Source organism: Terrapene carolina, unplaced genomic scaffold (genome assembly GCF_002925995.2).
Source record: "Terrapene carolina triunguis isolate 2854851 unplaced genomic scaffold, T_m_triunguis-2.0 Scaffold69, whole genome shotgun sequence".
In the NCBI taxonomy this organism is placed as follows: domain Eukaryota; kingdom Metazoa; phylum Chordata; order Testudines; family Emydidae; genus Terrapene; species Terrapene triunguis.
In genome coordinates, this window is record NW_020664420.1 from 27,080,496 (window position 1) to 27,107,345 (window position 26,850).

The following is a 26,850-nucleotide window of genomic DNA, read 5'->3' on the forward strand; positions in this document are numbered from 1 at the left end:
AACCCGGTAAAGCAGTGCTCCGGGGGGTGGGGCTGTGCACTCCAGTGGATCAAAGCAAGTTCGATAGTTCGGTAAGATTTTTTGGCTCCCGAGGACAGCATTATATCGGGGTAGAGGTGTATCAAAGAATGTCTGTTAGATGGCTCAACATATTCTGGTCTGTTTTGTATAGTGTGATCTTTCAAGAGCACGTTGGGTTTTCCTCCTTGCGCCCTGTCTTTCTCAGGTGGAAAGAAATACTATTAACCCCCTAGAAATAGGAATCAATATTTATTAAATGAAGAAAACTTCAGCCTTAGTCCTCTGTCTGTAAATATGGTGTTCAGGCCCAACAATGTTAGAATTTCAAAATCCCAGTGAAATTCCCAAGCTAAAGACTACTGATCTGCAGTTTGTGTTCCCATGTTTTCATCTCATCATAGTGAGCCATATAGAAAAGTGACAATATTCTTAAAATGTAATGCTTAAATCTGCTACAGAATAAAATCTACAGCTTAAGGTACAAAGCAGTGAAGTAATGTTTTGGCAAATGCACAAAAATCTGTTTTGTTCTCAGTTTTTACATATCTAAACAGAACAAGCTATTTTGTATAGCAGTTAAAAGCTATTCCATACAGATTCAGAACCTAATCTTGAATTTCTAGTACACTACTAATAAATACCTTAAACTGAAACAAAGCAAATATGAATTGGTCATGTTCATTTTTATGTTGAAAAGATCTGAATTACTACCATCATTTATACATTCAAACAAATGGCACCAAAATTTATTGTAAACATAATACATTTATGCTCATAATTAAAAATGACCTACAAAATTACTTCTGTCAAGTTCATGCAGCATTTCCAAGTTATGGCTGGTATCAACCACATTTTAAATGTTGAAATACGTTAGCTGAAGTCTTTTTTAAGCATAATTGTTTTCCTGCCACTATTGAAGCTTTAAGCTTTGTAGTTTGTTACTGAACTCCAGTTTCAGCTGGCATTCTCTGTTTTTATCAGTTCTTTGATGATGTGTAAAATCTTGTCATCTAGGGAGGAAAAAACAGAAGTTAGTGGAAAAAAACCTAAATTTAACAAAATGGGAGAGATAGGCAATTTAACAAGGAAAGCTTTAATTAGCTAGGCTGTGTCAGACTCAATAGTGAGGCAGAGTGCATTTCATCCGCGCCCCCCCCCCCCATATGCAGATAAGAAATTATCCTTATACACACTAAGGACTGTTATACTGCATATTGTTTACTAATAAATTGGCTGCAGCCATTTCAGTAGTGTTTCCTAAGGGAACTGAAGAAAAAAAAAGAAGAGAAGAGGACTTTCACAGATACATTTTAACATGTTTCACTCCAGTTAGGATTTTATTTCTTGACAATTCTCTCAAGTTTTAGAAGCATGGAGTATGCCCATTTATCCCTTATTTTTGGGGTTGTCATGTAATCCCTCCCACACTATTTACCTATAAGTATCAGTACATAGCACATTGTCTTACAGCTGTGGCCAAGCTGTGGGGGTAGGGAGTATGTTAGAATTCATCCATGCCCATGAGAACACCCTGACAAATGGAAACTAACCACTATTACTGCTACCATTAACGTTATGATTGTAGAGAAGTCAGTCTATGTCAGAGACATTTTTAAAGAGACAATCACATATAGCCCCAGATTTTTGGGGTGAAGCCATGAAGGAGACCTAGGTTCAGTAATGACCTTTTGGGTTTGTTTCTCATGAGAGTTGAATTAGGCACACCATGGCTACAATGTGGTCTCTTGAGCAACGATGAAGTGTATTAGTATATTTGTTTAAAGAACTATACACACACTGTACATATACAATGTATATTTATCACACTTTTTTATGTTGATAGTACAGCAATACAATTACCTTCAAGTGACATTTTAGGATTTTCAAGTTTTTTCTTTAAAACAGACTCAATGAGAACCCTCAGTTGTTTGAAAATTACTGCAATCTTTACAGGAGCCTGTAGAAAGAAGATAAGAGAAGATTAATATATTTGCATTTTTCTCAAAGCAGTTTCATATTGAGGAAACCCAAGATTAAAGTTTACCCATCATACAAGAGGCCAAGGACCCAATCCTGCAAATAGTTATGCACGTGCTTAACTTTTGTGTATTCCTAATGAGGTCAGTAGGACTAAGCATGTATGTAAATTAAGCACGTGAGCAGTCCCACTGACTTCATTAGGAGCAAGGCCTAAAGTAACTCGAAGTGCTGACCAGGGATTTAATATTTAATTTAATCTACTGCCTGTAGATTATAGACCAACAGTATAAATATACAGAGTGGGCAGGGGGAGTGAGAAAAAAAAAGTTACAGACATAATAGACACGGTAGATATTTGATACCCCCTGTACTTAAACTATCACCTGCAGCCTTTAAAAAACTTATGTTGATTTGCCCAGGAAAAATGTGGATCTCAAATTGAATTGGCTAATAAAGAACATATGGTTGTCTCTCATTTCAGTCACACAGCCAGAAAGCTGTGTTACCTGTCCCTCCCCCAAAGAAAGGCTGATCTTAAAAATTCTGTGTGTGTTGAGTAACAAGTGCATTCAGTCATTAACTGGTGTTTCCTTGTAACAATATTTGTATCTCATTCTGAGTTTCAGGGAATGCTTACATAAAATTAGCAACATACACTCTCCCTAGGGGGTAGCATGAAGTATAAAATGAACAGAGCTAGAAGAAAAAATGTAACCAATTTGACAGCAGGTGGGCAACTCCCATATTTCTTCTGTTATTTGGTAGCATTTACCAAGAAAAAGAGCAGGGTGGCCAGTTTTCATTTTCAGCCTCAGATTAAATGCATTCAGAAAATGCGTTTAGAATTTCTTCTGTTTAGAAAGAGAGAGCGCGAGAGTGTTTGCTTTAAGTCTTAGATGTTTCTCACAGCTTTCACTCGCAAGACGAAACTCATCTGAGATGTAAATCAATTAGATTACTCAGGGGTTTAAAGTTAAGCAGGTGCCTACATGTTTACAGGATTGGGACCTATGAATTCAAAATGTTCCAATTAAATACATTTTCAGTTATGACACTTAAAGCAAGTATTTCCTCTTCCGCCAAATCGGGTAAATGTGTGTTTCCAATAGTATCTATTCTTATAATACCTCAATCTTTCTTCATGAACAAGGGCAAACATTCTTTTTTAAAAATAGCATACTATTAAATTACTCTTGCTATCTCTTGGAAGCACATGACCTTATTACACATTTAACAAAATTCCCATTATTTTGCTTAACTATCTTAAAGTCACACTTCAATGTGTTTCAGGTACAAAATGCACAGCCATTTAAAGGCACAAGAAATAACCAGAATATACGTGTACCTGAAAATGTATCCAGCCATCAACAGACAGGAGGCGTTCACGATGCTGAACTTCTATGTCTCCACCAAAAAGTAAAACTGGAAAGGGGGAAATTAAAGTAGTCTCTCTCAAGTACACCTTGGCATATCTTATCTGCATATAAAACACACACAAACAAAAGCATTTAGAAACTACAACACTGAACTGGAATGCTACTTTCATGAAGCAAGTCGTCAATTTTTTCCCCTCTGAGACATCATTACATATGCTACTCATGTTAGTAAACAGTGAAAGAATGTAGGCTATGCCCAATTATCTGCCCTATACTTTGTGTGATATGTAAAAATCTTAGTCTTTAAGAAAGGGAAAAAGGCTTATGCCACTGGGAGAAATTTTCCTTTCGTGATCCTTTAGAGGTGAATTTTAAAGAGCACTGGATGAATAGGAAGACCACAATTATGTGGTTAAGATTATAAACAAAAGATAATGGTAGCCTACAGCAGATTGTACAAAGGCTATGAATATACAGCTGAATGTGCAGTGTTTGAAAGGGAAATAACATTTATTGCAATGTGAAAATTTAAGCAGGTACAGTCAGAAAATTAGTTTAATGCATATATACTTAGAGATGCATGCTGTCTATATGCACTACACTACTGTTTTTTTCAGTCAAGCCAGGATCAATATTGCTTGCCAGAAATTGTTTCCTGATACAGTGAACATTTTCAATGCAAAAAAACCCTATTAGAATTAATGCAATGAGGGTTTTTAATACTGAAATTCTCATAATATACATCAAAAATAAAGTTTCTTTTAGAATACTTTTATAAAAGCAGTCATAATGTAGATTGTTTTAATCTCTGAGCAACTGAGGGGATTATACATACATTAATAGGTCTGAAATGTATTAACACTGATAAACAGTATTTTGTTTGCATAAAATTTATTCAACAACATTTACTGAACAAGGTTTCTTCCCTTGATAATCCCACTCCCACTGACATGCCTGGGCCCCCCCCCCCTTCTCCCTCCCTGAGATTTGCTCCTTTTGTCTCTTCTCTTCATCAGTGATTTTTAGGCTTGGCAAATCTTACATTTCTTATTAACAAAGCAGTTTTCCCACTTTTCTTGAAATCTATTACTTTCAGTAACTATTCCTAACTTGTTCTCAGCAGTGTGTCAATTCCCTTTCTAACTTTAGCTGTTGTCCTACATCTTGCTTTATACTGCAAGCTCCTTGGGCAGGGAATGTTGTCTGCTCTGTTTGGTAAGAGCCCTGTATATGTACAGCATTAAATATCAATAGGTAGCTTAGTACTCCCTTACAATAAAATGTCCACTGGTACGACAACAAACACTTGAAAAGAATTGCTGTATATTTTTTTACACTGAGATAAAACATACATCTTCACCAAAGAGTTGACAGTCTAAAGAGACAACACACAGATAAGGATGTGGAAGTAGGTGGGAAAAGGTGAGCGACAAAATGCAGTTCAGTTTTGAAGTTCACCGTGTCTTGGATTTCACAATTTTTGTGAATATGTTTTAAGTTAAGCTAGTTAGTATCTCTTCAGGCCCGAGAGAGGGCATGCAGCGTGTTTTAAGGACGTAGAGGTGAGTAGGGAGAGATAGCATAGTACAGGTCAAAGTACGACTGTTACTTGGACTACATATTTTTGACACTTCTTTCTAACTAAGTCACCAAACAGAAAAGTGATCAACTTTATTTAAAAAAAACCCCCAAAAACAGTACTATACACAATACATTAACCCTTTGTGAAAAGTTGACTGATAAAGAGTAGGGTACTTTCATTTGTAAGCTTGTCAGTTTAGTCAATATTAGATTTATTGGCCTTCATTTCTAGCCACATTTGTGTGTGCCTTATTTAGGACCTGGTGCATTTTTTTTTTTTAAACCACACAGATTTCAGGGACAAGGCATTGATGGTTCTGAAGATGAACTGCACATCCAAGTATATTTCACATTATGTTCCATTTATATAGCACCACAGGCATGTCAGGTGTTTGCAAATTGATAAATCTTGGTCTAATGGGGTTTACGCCAATGTGCAACTGCTTTCAAGATTGTCACATAATTGCCTCTAATTAATCAGATAGTGATATAAATACAAGATCCTTACCTTCTCTTGGTAGAGCAGCCATCCATATATCTGCAAATCTCTGTTTACTGAGGAGGGATGCACTTGTGCTTTACCTTGAGCAGTTTCCACCATGCATGCCAATTTCTCTGTGATATCTACAGACTTCGTATACATTATCTTCCCCAAGTTGTCATATAGTCCGGCAGTCAGCACAGCTTTAAGAAGGGCTATTTCTTGAAGAGAAAGGGATTGTGTGGTTCCGTTTCCTTCCCACCTATGATGAGTTGTAGGTGCTGCAAATCCTGCTGCCCTGACCACCTTTATTAGTTCTTGTTTCACATCCTGAAATTAGTTTTGATCAAAACAGGTACATTAATAACTTAATAGTAAAATACTGATTATTAAAAGGGACACTATCAAGCCACCAGCACACTCAGACTTCTCCCCAATATTCCCAACTAACAGTGAAGAGACTCAGACTTATCTAGAAAAAAATCAGTCATATCTGCAGAGGCCTTGGAATCTTGGTTGTTTGGATGAGTAACCAAAACAAAAATCAGGCTTTTAGGATTCAGGCACTGAGAATGTGGGGCTGAAAGTAATGCAAGTATGTCTCTGTCTCCCAGATATTTAGAAGACAAATTGACACCAAAAAATGCACACATTTATGTTAAGCACCCTTCTCCTATTTCCTGGGGATTAGTCCTGGAAAAGACTATTGGAGCCTTCATTTTGGAGGCAAAAATGCATTTAGAAAAGTCAGGATTTGCCATCACAGAATCATAGAAATTCAGCCTGGAAGGGACCTTGAGAAGTTATCTAGTCCAGCCCCACATGCTGAAGCAGGACCACGTATACCTAGACTACCCCAGATAGGTGTTGGTCTAACCTGTTTTTAAAAGCCACCAATGATGGGGATTCCACAACCCCTCTTAAGTAATCTATTCTAATACCTATCATCTTCCAAGCTTGACAGTGAAATACAAGTACTTAGTAAATAGAAGGAATGATACAGGATAACCAGGTATTATTTTATTTACCCTTGTTAAGTAATATTTTACCTTACAAGTTTTATTTTGTATAAAGTGCTGTAGTATGAACTTCGTCAGAGCAACTCTATGCAAACACGTATATCAATGGGACTTGCACCTCAAAACGTGTAAAGAATAGATTTAGCCAGTCTGAATAAGAATCTAAGCTATTCACCCATTCTCAACATTCTATTTGCCCATATTTGTTATCTTGTCTGTATACTAACATGAGTACTGTATATCACTGCTTTAAAGTTATATGCTGAATTTTCTGAGGGAAATTAACAGTCATCCTTCCTGGGCAGAATCACATGGCTTGTATCTTGATATACCTCCAGAGTTAACAGTGAGGTTCTGTTAAGAAAATTCCTTCTGCAGTAAGCCATTTCAGTGCGATACCCTCCTTCTTGACGAGCCTTTTTCCACCTAGACAAAAAGTCTTGGTTTACTACAATTACAAAAGTAACACTGATGGCTATCTACAAAGAGATGAGGAATCCAAGTTCAAATACATTAAAAAAAAAAGTGATAATGACTCTTACAAAGGATCCTCCACTGACTTAATGATAAAACACTAACTGGTATCATCTGGATCAATAATGTATGTCTACCAGAGATCAGGAGAGGACAAGCATTTCACAGCATGTAAAATTACATGCCCATGAATAAACAAAGGTGTTTCTTCTATAAACTGACAGATGATTGTATGTTCTGACAGTTGGAGATAGAATAGCAATGTTCCTGGTTGAAAGTCATGAAGAATGTAACCTTAATTGGTAGTTGTTGGGTTTTGTGTGTATGTTTGTTTTAAAGTGTAGCTCACTACAAAACAGCTACAGAAATACCTGAAGCATTAGGGCACCACAAGCAGTATGCTTCTGCATTGCTTGCCATAAGTGGTGTTAGAAGGCCAAGTGACTAACCAATTGGGCCATTTATTAATCCTCAAGTAGCATAGTACTTATCACATATTTCTGCTATTCTAAAAGGAAATTTACAAAACCATTTAGGATCATGTATTTAATAGCAATATTTAAAGGATACACCATTACTGACAGTCAATCAAAAGGTTCTATTTGCTTTAAGTTTTAATATTTTAGAAAAGATTATTTACCCTAGATATGCACTGTAAATTGTCAGATGATCTGAGTTTGCCAATGCCAGGGAAGATTTTGCAAGATCTGCTTCATCTTTTCTACCAATTGGTGTAGTAAAAGGGGATTTTTCTGTCATTACAGCAGCTAAGGTTGCCTGTAATCAATAGCAAGATATTAAGAAGTTAAAGTATAAACAACATAATATAAATAAAATTTAAAATAGTAGGCTTCAGGCTTTTACCACACTTAAATAAATAAATAAAATAAATAAATCTAGATTTCCTGTTTCAACAAGACTTACCATATTCCTTGTCTTGCTTCACATTAAGTCACAATGACAGAGTGATTGCATTTTATATAGTATATTACAGTGTAAGATTCACTGAAGACATTGTACTTACATAGCAACTTGAAATACTTTAAAAAGTACTTTCCCACCATTAGTTTATTAAATCTCAACACTTGTGTGAAGCAGGTAAGTATTTTTATACCTTTTCATAGGTAGGTAAAATGAAGTACACAGAGAATAAGTGACCTGCCCCAAATCAAACCAACTCAGTGGTACAAATGGGACTAGAACCATAGAATCTGACCTCCTACTTCCTTTTTTCAACCAAGGGCTCACACTTCCTCTTACTATGTACAGTCAACTAGGATTACGTGAAAAGTGTAAAGAGAGTCTATTGTATAATGATAATTTTAAGGTTGGATTGAGTCGTAACAAGACCCGATCAGGTGTAGTAGTAGAATAAAGTGCAAATCCTGGTCTCAGATCTGCACTTCACGGTAGTTCCTTGATTTAGTAGAATTCTGTAATAGTGATGTTCCTCTCACACTGTTTCTATATCAAGTACAATGATATCTGAGTGATGGTGCTTGAAAATTATTGAAGTAATATTTCAGTAGTGATGAGAGGCATTTTGATAAATGGATTGCAAAGTTAGCTAGATTCACTCTTGGATCTTTAATATGGGAACCACAGGCTTTTATAGTGCAACAAGTATTGAATATTTGTTTGCACCCTGAGTATTTTATTATATAAAACTTTCCCTAAACACAAAACCTATACACAACCATTTGTTGGCTTTTGCTAACTATTTTTTTTGGCAACTAGTGGGATTCTGTTTTACACAGGGGAATCAGATTAAGTTGTATATGGTGCAAAGGATCTAAATTGCATTTGAGCTATTGCTATATTTGCTGGGGAAGAAGGGACAGTTTCCAGCACTGAGTAGTTGGATATGGTGAAAATGGGTTTGCTTTTGAAGGGAAGAATGTGCGCTGCATATTGACACTGCCATGAACTGTTTGTTTTTAAATAATTTAAAAAGGACACTAATCTGAAGTCTGTCAACTTAAAAAGCAGTTTCAGGTCCCACATCGGCACCTGAATGCAACAAAAATCATAAGGTGTTTCAGATTTTGGAAGTACTGTATTTTCTCGCCCCTACTGCTCTGTGAAACAATAACAAAAACAGGAGAGACTGAAAATGAGTACCCACAAGTGCTGCCAAATGTTCAAAGTAAAACAAACTGAAAAATAACCATTTTAAGTACTGCTTGTAACAACAGTCGGTCAAAGTTTCAGACAGATGTGACTTCAATTGTCATTGTCTCTTTAAAACTGAAGAAGATAGTTTATGTTAACACTGCACTTCATAGGCTCACTAGTAGACAGAACTGGAAGAGTGACTAGAGCACTGAGTCTGGCCACTTTCTTTTGTGTGAGCGGGGACAGGGGGTGAGGGAGAGTATCGATAAATAAAAATACCAGTCCGCTTTCTTAAAAATAAGCATAGAAACAAGAGCACTAACCAAAAATTGCATTTAAGTGGTTTTTTTTTTTTTTTTTTTTTTAAAAACACAATGTGTTGTGCTCTATATTTTATTCCAAGAGTTTTTGTAAGAAAGCAAATTTCATAGAAATTCACCCATAAAAATTCACTGTATCAAGGTTTTTAGCATAGTTTTCATCTAGATGATTATGATAAAAACAGCAATACCTGTCAACTTACCACAGGATCCAAGCAACCAAATATGGCACCAAATATAAGCATTTTGCCAATCTTTACGTTGACAGGTAATGCTGCAAGGTGCTGGCCCAATGGAGTCAGTTTGGGCTCACTTAATTCACAAGCCCCAATTTTCCGTAGCAGGTTCATTGCATTGCTGATTACTTGAGGCTGTGGAGGGTCTAATGCTCTGGAGAGGAAATCCTCAGGAGAACCAAGATTGCACTTCTGTGGATTAAATGGATAGGTTTAGATTGAATTGTCTATCTGGCAAATGTTAACCAAAAAGATAATGACAAAAATAGATATTTTTAAAACGATGGGCTGCAAAGACATCTAGAAGGCATGTTGCCTATTCAGTCATTCTGAGGCCAACCATCCTCCTCTTCTCACACCCCACTCATTCACATTCCTCATATGTGCCAAGTCTTCCTTGATGCAGGACTGCAGCAGGCCCACACAGTGACATTAAGATGGCTCCACTGTAGAGGGAGGGCCAGAGTGTAGAGAAAGTGAACAAGGGATTCTGCACCTATCACACATGGCTTCAATCTGGCCTTTATGGCAGAGCTACAGAGGTGGCGATGCATTGGCATGGTCGGTAGTCTGGAACTCCATGAATCTATTAGCCCAAATTTATATGTAGAAGATATGCACATGCCTTGCACCCCACATTCCTGGGTTGGGAAAGAAGGATTCCATCCCTCTGCTTAGGTCCCTCATGCACATTCCATATATTTGTAATATGGACAGGGACTGGGATTTGGCCCTTTAACAGGGACCTTTCTTCATAAAACATTTCCTTCAGATTGATATTGGGAAGAAATGCGAATGATTCCATTCTGAAGATTAGATAGTATTATATTCTAATAGATGAGTTACACCCCTCCCTCCCCCCAGCAACATACTCTGGATTTTTTAAAGTGAATACATATAGTGGATTTTCCACTAAGAGAGGAAACAGATGTCTCCACAGACCCACACAACCCAAATAGCGGCACTAGAGCAGGACACACACCTTTCTGGCTGATTCTAAAGGAACAAAGGTAAGAGAAATTCAAGAAACAAGACTGTACCATAATATGAAGGCATAACTCTTCTAAAGGCACACGCAGTATTTCTGGAACGGAATATTCCATGAAACTTTCAAACCTGCAATACCACAATAATAAAGACACGCAGTATTACAAATTTCAGTGTAACAAGACTTGACTTAAGGTTACAACTCATCTTAAATTACAATCCTCCGTTTTCATATGCTTGTTTTTCAGATAGACATTCTTTTTGGGGGTACATGCATGGGTTTTAAAGTAAACAGTGAGTAGAATATATTTCCCATTTGTGAGCTAAGCATGTGCATACATCACAGGTGTGTGTGTGTGTGTGTGTGTGTGTGTGTGTGTGTGAGTGAGTGAGAGAGAGAGAAGGATAGTGATGGACAATGGGACACTATTTTGAAATAATTTCTAATATGTTTTTGCTCATGCTTAACTCAAATAAGTGGAACTTCAAACTTTACCATGTGGCTAAGCCCTCAAAGTAAAGGTTTTTTTTTATATACATACATACATACATACATAAATAAATAAAAAAGGAATTCTAGGTTTTTAGTTATGTTGTTGCTCTCCATACTATGGAGCAGTATAACATCATAGTTAGTTCCCCTGCCCCGCATCCATAGACAGCCCACTTTAAATCTATGGATTTGGAAGGTAAGGAGCTAAACTTCAAGATTCCAGAGCTAGGGTTTGTTTATATCTGACACTGGGGCAAATTTATGGTGATGTTTAAAACAGAATTCTACAGTTTTAAAAAAAATTGTGGGGAAAAGAATCATAACGGAAGCATTATTAAACAGGAAATTAAAAATTTGAGTCACCTCTGTTAAAGAAACATTAAGGCTATAAATTCAATTTGAAAAAAAGCCAGGAACTGCAAAAGTTAAGGATTACACAGCACAAAGTCATCCATATTACACACATCATGTAAGTACTTTTATGAGATCCCGAACTTTTGTATTTCCTCACTTCAGTTTAATTTGCAACCACTACACTGCATTTTAACACAGGCTTTTGCAATTAATACAGTAACAGTTGCCTGACTTACAAAATCTTGCTCATTAAAGCTACTGTACCTGTCTCTTGTGTACATTCGGAAGCAGAATCCATCCCTGACACGTCCAGCTCTCCCTTGACGCTGCAAAGCACTTGCTTTACTGACAAAGGTCTCTTCCAAAGAACTCATTTGGCTGCTTTCATGGTACCTGAAAAAGCATTTGCACAGAATGTGTAGATAAGGACTACTGTCAGATTCAAATTTTCATTTAATTTAAAGTTGATTTTTAAAAATAAAATCACTCATCATAAAAAGTTATAAAACTTAGTTTTGAAAGCCCTATTTTGTAAGCCTTACACATGATTGATTACTTCATTAATCAAATGTAGACGATAGAGGTGAAAGAGACCTATTGTATTAGTTCATCAAGTCCATCTTCCTGCCAATGCTGAATTGTTTTTTTACCATACATTTTCTAGTACTTTGTACATTTGAAGTAGACCAAAGCCAGCATCTCAGTGTCAGGACGTTATGGAAAAGGTCATCTACCTAAAATATTATCCCATTACTTCTAGTTGTGCATTCCATCACTTCTAAATAATTCCCCTCCTTGTTCATAACTGTGACAAAGTGGGAATTTTTGTAATATTTTTATGAATTCTGTGTGTGCCTCAGTTTCCCCTATTTGATGCATTGTTACCAAGTGGAGATGAAAAGGGACTAAATTTGCTCTCAGGACAGACTAAGATACATAGGTGGGTGTCACCTCCCTGTCTTGGTGGAAAGAATCCTTAAGGAACTGGTTGAAACTATCTTAGGTAAATGAGGGGGCCAAAGACATAATGCAAGCGCCAATGACTCACCAATTTCCCTGCCCCTCAGCAGGGAAACTAAGAAAAGTTCTCAGTTCCAGAAAAAAACATTGAGAGGTATGAGGTAAGGGGATAAGTGTGAGCTCTGGCAGAAGCTTGGGAGCTCTCTCCCCTAGAAACCGATTAAGGAGGTCAGACAGAGAGAGAGCCTGAAAACGGAGTTTCACTACATCTTGACTGGGGCTCTGGGCTGATCAGAACAGACTATGCTTTAACCTTCGTTTCTCGATGTGCTACCCTAAGGACATCCTTATGCTGTGTTCCAGTTGACTAATAAACCCTAGCATTTTGAAAAGCTGTTTGAGTGTTACTGTAATATTTGGAGAGGTGCATTAATCCCTGAAGAGTGTACAAGTCTCTATCAGGAGTCTGGCTCAGTTGGACTCTCTGAACCGAACTCACGGTGAGAAGCAGGAGGGCTAAAGCCCAAAGGATCAGTCTCAGGAGGCTACAATGTTGCAAGGCCTACTCTGAAGGAAGAGTGTGACCCCTTGGGGAGGTCTGGCACAGCAAAGGGATCCCCTCCAAGAGACAGTTCCAAAGCTAGGAGCACAGCACTGATCCTGTGGATCTGTGACAACACCACCATTTGAAAATCAGCAGACTTGTACCAAGCTGTAGCATGGTTTTGTGATTTGGACATATGGCCATTATCATCAGACCAATCAACTTACTTTTTTGACCAAAGCCTGAATTTAAACCTAGATCTGAAGAGGTACAAACCTAGTGGAAAGCCCCTATGGAATCTATTTCCAAAACTGTACACAACACAAAGACTTAGGAAGATCAACCCTTACCTGTTTTCTTTTGTTCTCCCAGTGTCAATTACAAAGACAACATCTGGTATCGTAATACCTGTCTCAGCGATATTGGTTGCCAAAACAATCTGCAAATGAAATAGCCATATCTTCAGATAAATGAATTAAGGAAATAGTCCTTCCATAAGTTTCATTCCTTTAAACTCAGATTTGGAGAGAACTTGATAAAAAGTGATCCCTACAGAAATGTCTGGGAGGACTAAAGAGTTAAAGGGGATCTTTACATGCTTTTGTACTAGTTTTTTCTAATCGTATAATTGGTTTAAACTTCTTCTTGCACTTGCAAAGGTTGCTTGACTTTCCACTGAACAATTTGTCATTAAGTAAAATAATATTTCACAAGTTTGTGTGTATATAGGTGTACAAAATACTGCAAGGGAAAAGATTCCTAAAAAAGTTTTTTTTAAGAAAGTGACAGCGATCCTTTTTTTATACAACAGAAAGCTACAGTAAAACAAAAATTACTAAAAACTAAATGTTTTTGTTCTATATAAAAGATTTAGTTTGATGACTTGACAATCCTTTGAAGTTACTCTTATCTGGCCCTGAACACCTTGTTAATAGAGTACAATGCTCTGCTTTCAGCAAGAGAATTTCAAAGACAATTCATGGTTGTATAACTTCATAAGTTTTTTATTAAGATAATTCATATACACAAAAAGTATATAAAGTAGAGGGAGCAAGATGATGATTTATATTACAATAGTGAATTTTACATTTTTAAACATACCATACCTTTCTAACTCCAGAAGGGGGCAATGTAAATGCAGCTGCTTGATCTTGAGTTGAAAGAATAGAATGCAGAGCTATTAACCTATACCTGAAAGAAGGAGACATTATTCAACAATTAAGTTACACTATTCAACAAATGTTTAAATAAGCCTGAGGTAATGCTGGTGGGTTGGAGGAAGGAAAGAGAATATACATAAATAATAGTAAGACTTTGTATTACTAATTTATGATTACAGAATACTAAAAATAAATGATAGTAAAATATGAAAGGAAAAATATGTGAAATGATAATACTTGATATGGTCATTCTCCAGTTTGGTGGAGATAGGTAAAAAAAAAAAGTTTCTACCATTGTTATGCAATTGTATATTGACTCTAAACTACAGTGACAGTATTTAGCAGGTGCAGCAGAAAGGAAGAAAAAGTGTCAGTTTTTATTTCAGAATTAAAATATCCAGAAGCTCTTCACTGTTAAAGCAAATAAGTTCATTTGGAGGAAAAATAAGGCAATTTTGATTGCAGAAGGATCTAAATATTTACCACTTATGCTCAGATTTGAAAGAGAAACAGAAAAAAAAAAAATGAAGATGGATTGAGAAAACATTCTGAGAAAAAAAGTAAAGTTATGTGCTAAATACAATTCTCTTTTCCTACCACAGAAACAGCCAGTCTTAAAAACTAAGACAAGAACACTACACATTTCTCAAATGAGAATGCTTTCATTACCTGTCCCTTGTAAACCTTCGGTCAGCTGAAATGAGATCATATAACTGCTGGATATGAGCAAGCCCTGGTAAAAAGATCAATACAGCACCATCTATGTTTCTGAACCGGGGACTTTTATCTGTAGGGATATAATATAGAAACCTGGTTAAAAAGCTAGAAAAAAATCCTATTTGACATTTCCCTGTTTGAAATAGGAGATACTACTCTGATTCCTGAGCTGGGCCCTTTCCAGGAGGCATCATTAATAGGAATAAAATCAAATATCCTTACTAGTACCAAGCATCATTAGTAAACAATAAGAAATCCATGAAAGTGGAGTCTCAAAATATGAGGAAAGTGAGCATTGAAAGAATTTTTAAAAATCCACAAACATTTTAGGAAGTGACAAAGTACCTAAGAAGGCAAGCAATTCCAAGATAAGGTCAAGGTTGATCTTGTAGGGATTCATGTAGAAGATTGCTTGCTGTGTACGATTGCTATACTTCTGATAGTAAGGATCCAAATCAACACCTGATCCAGACTGGAGTGGGACATATTCCTAAAAGGGAAAGAAATTGGTAACATTAACTTTATGTAAGAGGAAGGCAAGAGAGGAGAACGTAGACATTTATGCCCTTTAAGTGTTTTAGCTTCATTATCTTGTAAGGCAAAATATGTACAAAATGGACATCATATAGTCCATTTTATAATAATAAAAAAGTTCCATTAGGTCCATCTTGTCCATCCCTAGTGCTCACACTGGACCATCTCACAAAGGCCTGGCAAGCTGGTACTTTTTGTTTTTGAGGCTGCTATCCTGTGCTCCAGAACCTGTGCTTTAAATTTAAAAAGTAACAAGCAAGTCTCTAGCCCTTATTGCTGCAAAAGAAACCATGAAAATGTGAACTAAATGTAAACTGAGGCAGTCATGTTTGTCTGAGCTCTGGTCTACACTAGAAAATTTGGTTGGTTTAACTACGTCGGTCAGGGTGTACAAAAGCCACACTCTGACCGGCGTTGTTAAGCCAACCTAAGTCCCAGTGTAGGCAGTGCTAGGTTGACAGAAGAATTCTTCCATCAATCTAACCACCTCTCGGGGAGATGGATTATCTACATCAACAGAGAACCCCTCTCATCAGTGTAGGTAGTAGCACTATAGCAGCACAGCCGCTGTAGCATTCCTGAGTTAGGGCTCAGAGATGTGAGCTGCCCCATCTATCTCAATAATGTGATAATTCTTAAGTCTAATGATAATTTAAATGCCACTAATATCAACTATTTCACTGCTAATCAAAGCATTCAGAAAGGAGAGGGACAATCATAATATATGAAGATCGGCCCTAACTAGTGCCCTACCTACTATCATTTTGGGCAGTGACTGGGTGGTGCTCAGGAGAGTGCTACCACTTAGTCTCCTCCCTTTCTCATACAACATACAGCCAACTAGCCAGTGGGGAGGAGTGAAGCCCCGAAGGGCATCTAAGCCCCACCCAGGGGAACTAGTTCCACAGAGCCCTGCAAGACATATGAACCACACTTAGGGGGAGCTAACCTTGAAGTGGGGAGTAGAACATGTGATATAATATTTTTTATATCTAGATAATCCACTGTAAGCAGTGTCTCATTTTGGCATCCCAAGTGGCAGGAAGCAGCTTGGAAGAGGGACATCACTTTTCCTCTGTCCCCTCTCCTTAGTTCATCTTCATAACTAAGCAGAATTGTTCCTGAGTATATTCAAGAGCTTTGCCCAGTATTTGCTTAAATATATCAAGAGTTGGGAGTGTGCACAAGATGTTAAAGGTACAATTTAACTGGGAATCAACATTGAAAAAAATGTAGTGACAGCAGGGCAGCCGCAAATAATTGTTGATGAAACCACCAGAACACACTCAGTTGATGACTCAGTAAGTTGCTGACTATATGGTTTCATAACCATTGGAAATATCATAATTGTACATAGCTAAATTAGTATTGTATTAATTGTGATGATTTGATACCATTGTGCAAATGGATCAGCTGTCAAAAAGAAAAAAAGAGAAAGAACAGAAAATACACTATTACTACACAAATTCATGGTATGCCCAAACCTTGAATACTGTGCATAGTTCTGGACACCTCTTCTCATAAAAAGATATTAGAATAAGAAAAGGTGCAGAGAAGGGTAACCAAAATCATCAGGGGTATGGAATAACTTCTATACAAGGAGAGATTAAAAAGCCTGGGACTATGCATTTTAGAAAAGAGTTGACTAAGGGAGGATATGACAGAGGTCTATAAAATCATGAATGATGTGAAGAAAGGTGACTAGGCAAGGGTTATTTACCCAGTCACATAATACAAGAACTGGGGATCATCCAAAGAAATTAATAGGCAGCAGGTTTAAAAGAAAGTACTTCTTCACCCAATGCAGTCAACCTGTGGAATTCATTGCCATGGGACGTTGTGAAGGCCAAAAACATAACTGGGTTCAACAAAAAATTAGATAGGTTCATTGAGGATAGGTCCATCGATGGCTATTAGCCAAGATTGGCAGGGACACAACCCCATGCTCTGGATGTCCCTAAACTTCCAACTGCCAGAAGCTAGGTCTGGACCACAGGGAATGGATCACTTGATAAGTTGCTCTGTTCCGTTCATGCCCCGTTAAGCATCTGGCACTGGCCACTGTTGGAAGATAGGATCCTGGGCTTGATGGACCATTGGTCTGACTCAGCATGGCCATTCTTATGTTCTTAAACAAGACTGTCCGAACAGAAAATATGTGTTTTACCTGATGCTTTGTGATTCCTCCTCCTTTGCTAGTAACGTTTATTGTTATTTCTTCCTCCTCCTCCATGAACTTCTGACAATATTCAGAGTCCTTCTCCAGAACATAACCAATTTCCTCAATAACATTTTCCACGTGGAAAACCTACAGAATTAGTTTGAGAGGGGTAAATACAAAAAATAAACTTAGATCCTTTTTGTCTTTCTAAACCACACACTCTTAGGATTGAAAAGGGAATTTCCTACAACACTAGCTAAGAAAGAAGATCCTACCGTCTACAGTAAACTATATGCTGCTCCTTAACAGCAGAAAAATGGAGTCGCGCTATATGTTGCTCCTCAACATATAGTGCCACTCCCTTTTTCTGCTCCTTCCTCTAAAAGGGCAAAGCAATATACAGCTGTTAAGTATCTATAACAATGTTAGGGAACCCCCTTCTGCACCCACCCCCATACCCAAACAGCAGCCCAGAGGTCTGTGAGGTGGGGTGGAAAAAAAAAAATCACAAGGAGATCTTTCCCTTTTCACTTATTTCCTTATTATTTATATGGAAACAAAGTGAATCACTCTATTACTTTAGGAGCGTATTAAAAAACTGAGCAAGTCAGTAAACCAAATTAACAAAGCAGCAAGAAGGATGTGTTAGAAGCTTTGTCCTTGTGTATCACAGCTTTAACAATGCTGGATCACAAAAATAAATTGTGATGGATTGTGTATTTAGTGCACTGTATGTGGTATATTAGAAACCCTGTAAGCAGCATTTTAGTTATTTTACCTTTTTTTCCCCCCACAAATAAAAATGAAGACAATAACAAGTAACCAATCAATGTAGTTGGTCATTTAATACTAGATGACTGGTGCACTTAATTCAGCAACAGAGGTATATCAGTCAGTATTGATGTGCAGCAATTCGCATAGAATACTCCATATATATTGCTTTAACATTACTTGGCATCTCAAAGTTACTAAGTATTTGATAAAAAAATTATAAGGTGAAAGATAAACAGTAAGAGGAGAGACATTTTGAAATGCTCAAATTTTCCTCACCATGAGAGCCTAACGCAACAGAACACATCAAAGGAAAATGGCAAGCGTCAGGGCCACAGAAACAGAAGGAACTTAAAATTTGATTTTCATTTATACTGCACATCTAAAAAAAAAATATATATATATGTACAATATTAAAAATGATGTTTTAGAATTTCTGTGGATGGTCTCAATTATTCTGTGGATGGTCTGAATTGGCAGAGGCGAAATATGATGTAAATCCAAGTACAGAGTTCTGTTCTTAGAACCACTGAAGCCATTCTAGGATTTTTAAAGATAAAAAGAGCTAAAATGGTTTTAAATTCAGATGAAAGACTACCTTCTCTTGCTGCTGTAGCAGATACAACTGGATGACATATTACTGGAACTTATTTGTGTGGGTAGATATAAAGAAACATTTACCTACCTCAACAGGGTAACTCCTTCCTGAAATCCTTAGAATGGGACAGTGGGTGAAATAGCTGGAAAACTTTTCACTGTCTACAGTAGCACTCATTAAAATCAAATGCAGGTCTGAACGTTTATGTAAGATCTCCTTCAGAATGATTAGCAAGAAATCAGACTGGACACTTCTTTCATGAACCTTGAATTAACAGGATGTAAAGAGTGAATTAGTCTGAGGTATAAATACAAATAATTCCTATGAAAGATACAATTGTGCAAAAGCAAAGTAGAAGTAAGAGAATTGCTAACCTCATCTACAATAACATGAGATATATTTGAAAGAAGACTGTCGTCCTGCAGTTTCCGAAGCAGAACTCCTGTTGTACAGTATAATAATCTAGTAGCTTCTCCCGTTCGGGATTCCATACGGATTTGATATCCACACAAGGAATTCTACAAAACAATTTATAGGATAGTATTTAAATGTATAGCAGTGGTTTAAAATACTAGATCTATCACAGATACACAAAGATTAAAATTAAGATTAAACACTGGATTCAGGCACTGCATAAACTATTAGTAAAATAGCATGGTGAATTATTTTCAAATCCAAACAAAATTTGACAATTATTAGTTTCTACTTGATATAAATTAAGGGAGGTCTTGGACTAGAAAGTTAAGTACGCCTCTACCCCGATATAATGCGACCCGATATAACATGAATTCAGATATAATGCAGTAAAGCAGTGCTCCGGGGGGGCGGGGCTGCGCACTCTGGTGGATCAAAGCAAGTTCGATATAACGCGGTTTCACCTATAACACGGTAAGATTTTTTGGCTCCTGAGGACAGCGTTATATCGAGGTAGAGGTGTATATTGACAGTTGCCAATGAGATAATTAGAATAGCACTTGTACAGCTCATATTTAAAGTTTACTATGGTCAATTAATAAATCCTCACAAAGCCCACATATTGGGAAATTAAGGCAATGATTTTTTCAGTGCAACTGTATCAGTGTCACACACACATACACACACACACACACACACACACACACCCACCCCCCAGCAGGGCTGAATTAACTCTCCTGTGGGCCCGGGGCTATTAGATTTTGTGGGGCCCCTGTATACAAGTCTTTTTCCTAATTTAAAACAAAATGATCACAATTATGGCATCGAGACTATTAATGCTATACTAAATTTGCCTTTTAATTAACATAAAGCTGTTCTGTGGTTACATTTCAGTCTTAAAACATGTAGAATATAGTTAATTCAAAATAACCTACTTCTTACCTTAGAACAGCTGTTATATTAGTTTCTTTCTGGGAGGGAGTTTGGGTGCAGGAGGGGGCTCCAGGCTGGGGCAGAGTGTTGGGGTGCAGGAGAGGGTGAGGGCTCTGGGAGGGAGTTTGGTGCAGGAGGGGATTCTGATCTGGGGCAGGGGGTTGGGGTGCAGGAGCGGGTGTGAGGTGCACGCTCCAGCCAGGAGGCACTTACCACAGGTGGCTCCCGGCCAGCGGCGCAGCAGAGCTCAGACAGGCTGCCTGCCATAGCCCCATGCCGCTCCCGGAAGCAGCCGGCTGCTGGCATGTCTCTGCGCGCCTCTGGGGGGAGGAGGACAGCGTGTCTCCGTGCGCTGCCTGTGCCCGCAAGTGCTGCCCCCACAGCTCCCATTGGCCGAACTGCGGGGATGGTGCTGGGGGCAGGGATGGCGTGCAGAGAGGAGTGGCATTGGGCCACGGCATGCAGGCAGCCTGCCTGAGCCCTGCTGCGCCACTGGAGTTTTAGTGGCCTGGAGATCGCAATCAACTGGCAGAGGCTCCAGGATCAACCAGTCGATCGTGATCCATGGGTTGATGACCACTGAATCATATATAATTATGGATTTATTTTTGCGGGGCCCTCCTTAGCCCGAGGCCCTGGGCTGCAGCCCTTAAAGCCCCTGCGTTAATATGGCCCTGCCCCTCAGTATTACACATGATTTGAGCCAAACTGAAAATGTGGAAGTTAACTTACGCAATTAACTAAAAAAAATTAATCGTGATTAATTGCAGTTTTAAATCGCATTCTTAAATATAATACAATTGAAATTTATTAAATATTTTGGGATTTTTTTTACATTTTTAAATATATTGATTTCAATTACAACACAGAATACAAAGTGTACACTGCTCACTTTATATTATTTTTAACAAATATTTGCGCTGTAAAAAACAAACAAAAAGGAACAGTATTTTTCAATTCACCTCATACAAGTACTGTAGTGCAGTCGCTTTATTGTGAAAGTGCAACTTACAAATGTATTTTTGTTGTTGTTACCTAACTGCACTCAAAAACAAAACAATGCAAAGCTTTAGAGCCTACAAGTCCACTCAGTCCTACTTCTCGTTCAGCCAATCGCTAAGACCAACAAGTTTGTTTACATTTACAGGAGATAATGCTGTCCACTTCTTATTTAAAAAATAATGTATTAATTAAATTTGTGACAACTCCTTGGGGGAGAATTGTACATTTCCGGCTCTATTTTACCTGCATTCTGCCATATATTTCATGTTATAGTAGTCTCGGATGAGGACTATCATCATTTTAAGAACACTCACTGCAGATTTGACAAAATGCAAAGAAGGTTACCAATGTGAGATTTCTAAAGATAGCTACAGCACACAAGCCAAGGTTTAAGAATCTGAAGTGCCTTCCAAAATCTGAGAGGGACGAGGTGTGGAGCATGCTTTCAGAAGTCTTAAAAGAGCAACATTCCAATGAGGAAACTATAGAATCCGAACCATCAAAAAAGAAAATCAACCTTCTGCTGGTGGCATCTGACTCAGATGATGAAAATGAACATGCGTCGGTCTGCACTGCTTTACACTATTATCAAGGAGAACCCGTCATCAGCACAAACGCATGTCCTCTGGAATGGTGGTTGAAGCATGAAGGGACATATGAATCTTTAGCGCATCTGGCATGTAAATATCTTGTGACGACGGCTACAACAGTGCAATGGGAACACCTGTTCTCACTTTCATGTGACATTGTGAACAAGAAGCGGGCAACATTATCTCCTGCAAAAGTAAACAAACTTGTTTGTCTGAGCAATTGGCTGAACAAGAAATGGACTGATTGGATTTGTAGGCTCTAAAAGTTTTACATTGTTTTATTTTTGAATGCAGTTATTTTTTTGTACATAATTCTACATTTGTAAGTTCAACTTTCATGACAAAGATTGTACTACAGTACTTGTATTAGGTGAATTGAAAAATACTATTTCTTTTGTTTTTTACAGTGCAAATATTTGTAATAAAATATTAATATAAAATGAGCAATGTACACTTTGTATTCTGTTATAATTGAAATCAATATATTAAAAAAATGTAGAAAACATCCAAAAATATTTAATAAATGGTCTATTATTAACAGTGCGATTAATTTTTTCTTCTTCGCTTGACAGCCCTATTAGTTAGTAATCCAGTGTAACAAAAAGCAAAGGAAAATGCGTTTTAAGGCAAAGGAAAGAGGTCTTTAAGTAAAATCATTCTAAACATTATGTGGCTTCCAGTATGTACAGAAAAATACATTTCCTATAAAACCAGTTGCCTAAGCAATTAGCCATGAATCAAGTAGTAGCTTACTCTTCCTCCAGGTCCAGTTTCACAGCCCATTTCTTCACAAACTCTGGTAGCCAGACTCACTGCTGAGATCCTTCGGGGTTGTGTGCAGACAATATTACATTTACTTGATGCCCCCACATTTAACAGCAAATCCTCCAACAAGAAATGGGGCACTTGGGTACTTTTGCCACTGCCTGTTTCTCCAGCCACAACAACTACTCTATGCTTTTTAAGAGTTTCTATGATTGAATGTCTGTGTTTAAACACAGGTAACTGTTGTCGCTCCTTTAAAAGTCTCTGGTATCTGGAGGAACTTTGAAGTTTTTTAAACAGGATCCTCACAGGTTCCAAATCATCTGTGCTTGTGGTCTCAAGAGACAGTCTGTTGAAGTCCTCTTCGGAAACTAAGTTTTCCCAGGAGTCCTCTGGATCTTCTGATACTTTGGGTTTGTTTTCAGATTGCTGCTGTTGCTGCTGCTGTTTGAGTTTGTTTAATAACTTAGCAATAAAGTTATCACGAGGTTTGTTAGTTTCTAACTTGCTTTCTTCTTCCTTTTTCTTTTCAGTTTCACTCCATTCTAACCAAACATCTCGATATGGGGGAGGCAGCAACTGATGAACCGACTTTAGAGAAAACATAGAAAAAGTGACAATATGTATTCTTCTGTAGTTTCACTGACATTTCACCTACAAATCAATTTAAAAATTCTAGAAGTTACCTTAACAAAATCTTTAAGAAATGAAAGACTATACCATTGATCCAAACACTTAAAAACTTCCTCTCTATAGATGCAGATTTTAATCACTTGTCTTCAGAGTCTGTGTGGGTACTTTCTATGACAACATTTTTATCTGAGACCTCAAATCTTCCCTTAAATATGTTGCTAGTATTTGATTGCAGCTAAGGAATGATTAGTTTTCCCAAATCCTACATTTAGAATAAAGATATATAAAAAAATAAAAACAAGGAAAAGAGTATATATGAAACTTAAGGAGTATCAGTTATTTCAACAGACCATATTAAAAAAAAAAATGTACAATAGGGATGTTTAAAGACCTTTTGCTCTTACACTGTCACAAGGATCGTACGTGAATTAATTGACTGATCGATTAAATGAAAATATTAAGTCTTCTATACTCTGATGCAGAAGTATTGCTGTTTTATTTATTTGACAACTATACTGCTAAACAGTAGACAGAAGATAATTTCTCACATTATCAAAAACTACTCCAAAGAACAACTTAAATACCAGAGCTCACTAATTCTCTCTAAATGAGCAAGTCCAACAAGTAAAAAGGGGAAGAAAGCAAGTTGCAAGTTCATATATTTGTAACCATGTTGAGCATCTGTTTCTACCTATGGGTACTACAACTGGTAGAAAATGTTTTTAACTTTTTTACAATATTTAATTGTTCCACACCATGAAGTCTTGCCAGACGTTGCGGCCTCACATGATTATGTTTGGCACTTTCAATTAGGACAAGTGAACGTTTAATTTACGGGGAGAATTCCAGCTTGGAAAATCTTTACTGATTCAGATTATTAAAAGATGAATATGGATATTATGTCAGCAAATAAAATCTTAATGTGAAAATACATTCCATCTTAAGAATCTAGTGTAGTAAAAATCTTACCTGTCCTTTGACTAAGTGATAGAGAGCCAATGTAGCAGCCAGATGCTGAGCTTGCATACTATCCTCTGTCACAATTGTAGGACACACTGCCATTACATCAACTGATTTGGTAACCTTAACCCTTCAAAGATAGAAAAATCAGTTCTATAAAATCATATTTCAGACAGACATTTCTATTTAGTAGTAGGTGCAGCACTAAACCTACTATTTTTGCTTAATATGTAACATTCAAATAAGTGGAAACTGAAGGTTATCAGACAAAGAACACTACACAAATAAAATCATTAACTGTTAAGGGTTCAACATAAAACAAATAAAGAAGTGTAGTAACAGGTTTATGGAACTGATCTCTAGGGGAGATTGCAATAACCTATAGGGTTGTTTGTTTTTTGAAAAAGCAAAACCAAGTAGACCCAAAGCACCTTTGATAAAACTTAAAGTGACCTACTTGTGGAAACAAACATTTACAGTAACCCCTTGCTTAATGTTGTAGTTATGTTCCTGAAAAATGCTACTTTAAATGAAATGATGTTAAGCAAATCCAATTTCCCCATAAGAATTAATGTAAATGGGGGGGGTTAGGTTCCAGGGAATTTTTTTTCGCCAGACAAAAAGACTATTTCACACGCATATACACAGTATAAGTTTTAAACAATTTAATACTGTACACAGCAATGATGATTGTGAAGCGTGGTTGAGGTGGTGAAGTCAGAGGGTGGAAGAGAATGAGATATTTCCCAGGGAATGCCTTACTGCTAGATGATGAACTAGCACTTGACTGAGCCCTCAAGGATTAACACATTGTTGTTAATGTAGCGTCACACTCTACAAGGAAGCACGAATGGAGGGAGGGGAGACAGCATGGCAGAGAGAGACAGAGACACACACACACACACACACACTGTGTGAGTGTGAGAGAGAGACAGAGACAGACAGACACAAGCATTGCCTCTTTAAATATGCTGACCCCACTCTACGCTGCCTTTTTAAGTAGATCAGCAAGTTGAGACGGCACCTGCTGGAAGCAAGCTCCCTCCATCCTGAGCCCTGTCGTGTGTCGTCCCCCACGGTGGAGATGGCCCGATGGGGTAAAGTTGCAGGGGGAGGGGGACACCCTGACATTAGCACCCCCCTTGCACACCAAGCAGGAGGCTCCCGGGAGCAGCTCCAAGGCAGAGGGCAGGAGCAGCACACAGCAGTGGTGGGAGGGACAGCTGAACTGACCAGCAATTGCTAGCCTGCTGGGCAGCTGCCACACAGGGAACTTAGGGGAGAGGGGAGCTGATAGGGGGGCTGCCGGTTCACCCTGGTTCCAAGCCCCCACCAGCTAGTTCCAACAGGCTGCTCTTTCTGCAAGCAGTGGACAAAGCAGGAGGCTGCCGAACAATGTTATAAGGGAGCATTGTGTAACTTTAAACGAGCATGTTCCCTAATTGATCAGCAACAAAACAACATTAACCGGGACAACTAACTGAGGAGTTACTGTACTTAGATGATGTGGGCATTACTGCAAAATATTGTATGAAAGCTTACCATATGTAGAGCTGGATAAAATTTTTCAACCAACACTTTTTTCAGTGAAAAATGCATATTCAGTGACACTGATTTTACAAATTTGTGTAAAATTTGTCAAATTGCGTCAATACCCCCCAAAAAGTAACAAGTATGTATGTTTAGAGTCATTCAATTAAATGGAAGCAGCTAGAGTTTAGATAGTTAAATGAATCAGTAGAAAATTCAGCTTTACTAGAAGTACATACCTACATTTCCAATATCTACCCACTGGAACTTTTTCAAAAGAAGGATTTGGACTCTTGGGGAAATTTTTCCTGCACCAATCGATCAAAAACTGTTTAGGAGATTTACCAGTCCAACTTCGAGCAGTGTAGTCAAAATTCCTTACATCTCGAGGCTCCCTTTTTTTCACTGAAATGGTAGAACAAAATTTACATTATTTTAGATGTTCACATGGAGGCTTCAAACTTTCTTAATTCTTGAATGAACCCAAAGTAATTTTCTCTTGACTTAGGCATTTTTAGAAGAAAGTAAAATTTTTTAGAAAGACTGCATTTATATTTAGTAAGTACAGATACTAGCCACTGTCAGACACAGAATACTAGCCTGGTTCAGTATGGCGACATCTATACTTAATCTTAATTATAGCAAATCTGGCATACAGCTATAATTCTTTAAAAGAATACTAGATTTGATCTTGGTGGTTCAGGACCAATATAGGATATCACTCATCCCGAATAATAGTCAAAGGTTTCAATTAAAGATCTTTCAATCATACCCTTCTCTTCCTCTGCAGCAGCTCCAGATTTTTCAAGCAAGTTCAGGTTCAAATGAGCTTCAGGAGGCAAAGGCAATTTTTTCTTTTCATTTTGTTGTTGGTTTGAAATTTTTATAGCTGGATTAAACACAGGATGTTCTTCTAGTGCTGCCATTTCTGCAAAAGGAAACAGGTGCTGTTTTTTCTTATGTGCTTACCACACATCCTTTGAAAATGTGACAGGTTGGATAGCCAGAAATGCATCCAGTAAAATCAGTTATTTTTCAATATCTTGGGTCACACCAAAAAGAAATTCATGCAGGTCTGCAATTCATGCAATGATATGAAACCAGTTAAAAGGTACTTAAGTATCATCTTAAGGAGATTTTT

The 26,850-nt window shown here is 37.6% G+C and overlaps 1 protein-coding gene across 3 annotated transcripts in view; it reads right to left on the bottom strand.

The window, feature by feature from the left end:
• Positions 1-257: 257 nt before the first annotated feature.
• Positions 258-26,850, bottom strand: part of DHX29 (DExH-box helicase 29) — a 34,908-nt gene continuing 8,315 nt past the window's right edge. For all 3 annotated transcript variants that reach the window (XM_024199112.3, XM_024199110.3, XM_029910943.1), the window contains 20 exons: positions 26,482-26,637; positions 25,949-26,114; positions 24,189-24,309; positions 22,575-23,177; positions 19,257-19,400; positions 18,970-19,146; positions 17,520-17,660; positions 15,164-15,308; positions 14,771-14,888; positions 14,048-14,132; positions 13,292-13,380; positions 11,702-11,830; positions 10,644-10,719; positions 9,571-9,795; positions 7,573-7,709; positions 6,791-6,884; positions 5,467-5,769; positions 3,347-3,478; positions 1,882-1,978; positions 258-1,031 (listed from right to left, as the gene is read on the bottom strand). In XM_024199112.3, coding sequence (XP_024054880.2) covers positions 976-1,031; positions 1,882-1,978; positions 3,347-3,478; positions 5,467-5,769; positions 6,791-6,884; positions 7,573-7,709; positions 9,571-9,795; positions 10,644-10,719; positions 11,702-11,830; positions 13,292-13,380; positions 14,048-14,132; positions 14,771-14,888; positions 15,164-15,308; positions 17,520-17,660; positions 18,970-19,146; positions 19,257-19,400; positions 22,575-23,177; positions 24,189-24,309; positions 25,949-26,114; positions 26,482-26,637 — 3,194 coding nt within the window. In that variant the 3' untranslated portion in view covers positions 258-975. The remainder of the gene's footprint in view (positions 1,032-1,881; positions 1,979-3,346; positions 3,479-5,466; positions 5,770-6,790; positions 6,885-7,572; positions 7,710-9,570; positions 9,796-10,643; positions 10,720-11,701; positions 11,831-13,291; positions 13,381-14,047; positions 14,133-14,770; positions 14,889-15,163; positions 15,309-17,519; positions 17,661-18,969; positions 19,147-19,256; positions 19,401-22,574; positions 23,178-24,188; positions 24,310-25,948; positions 26,115-26,481; positions 26,638-26,850) is intronic.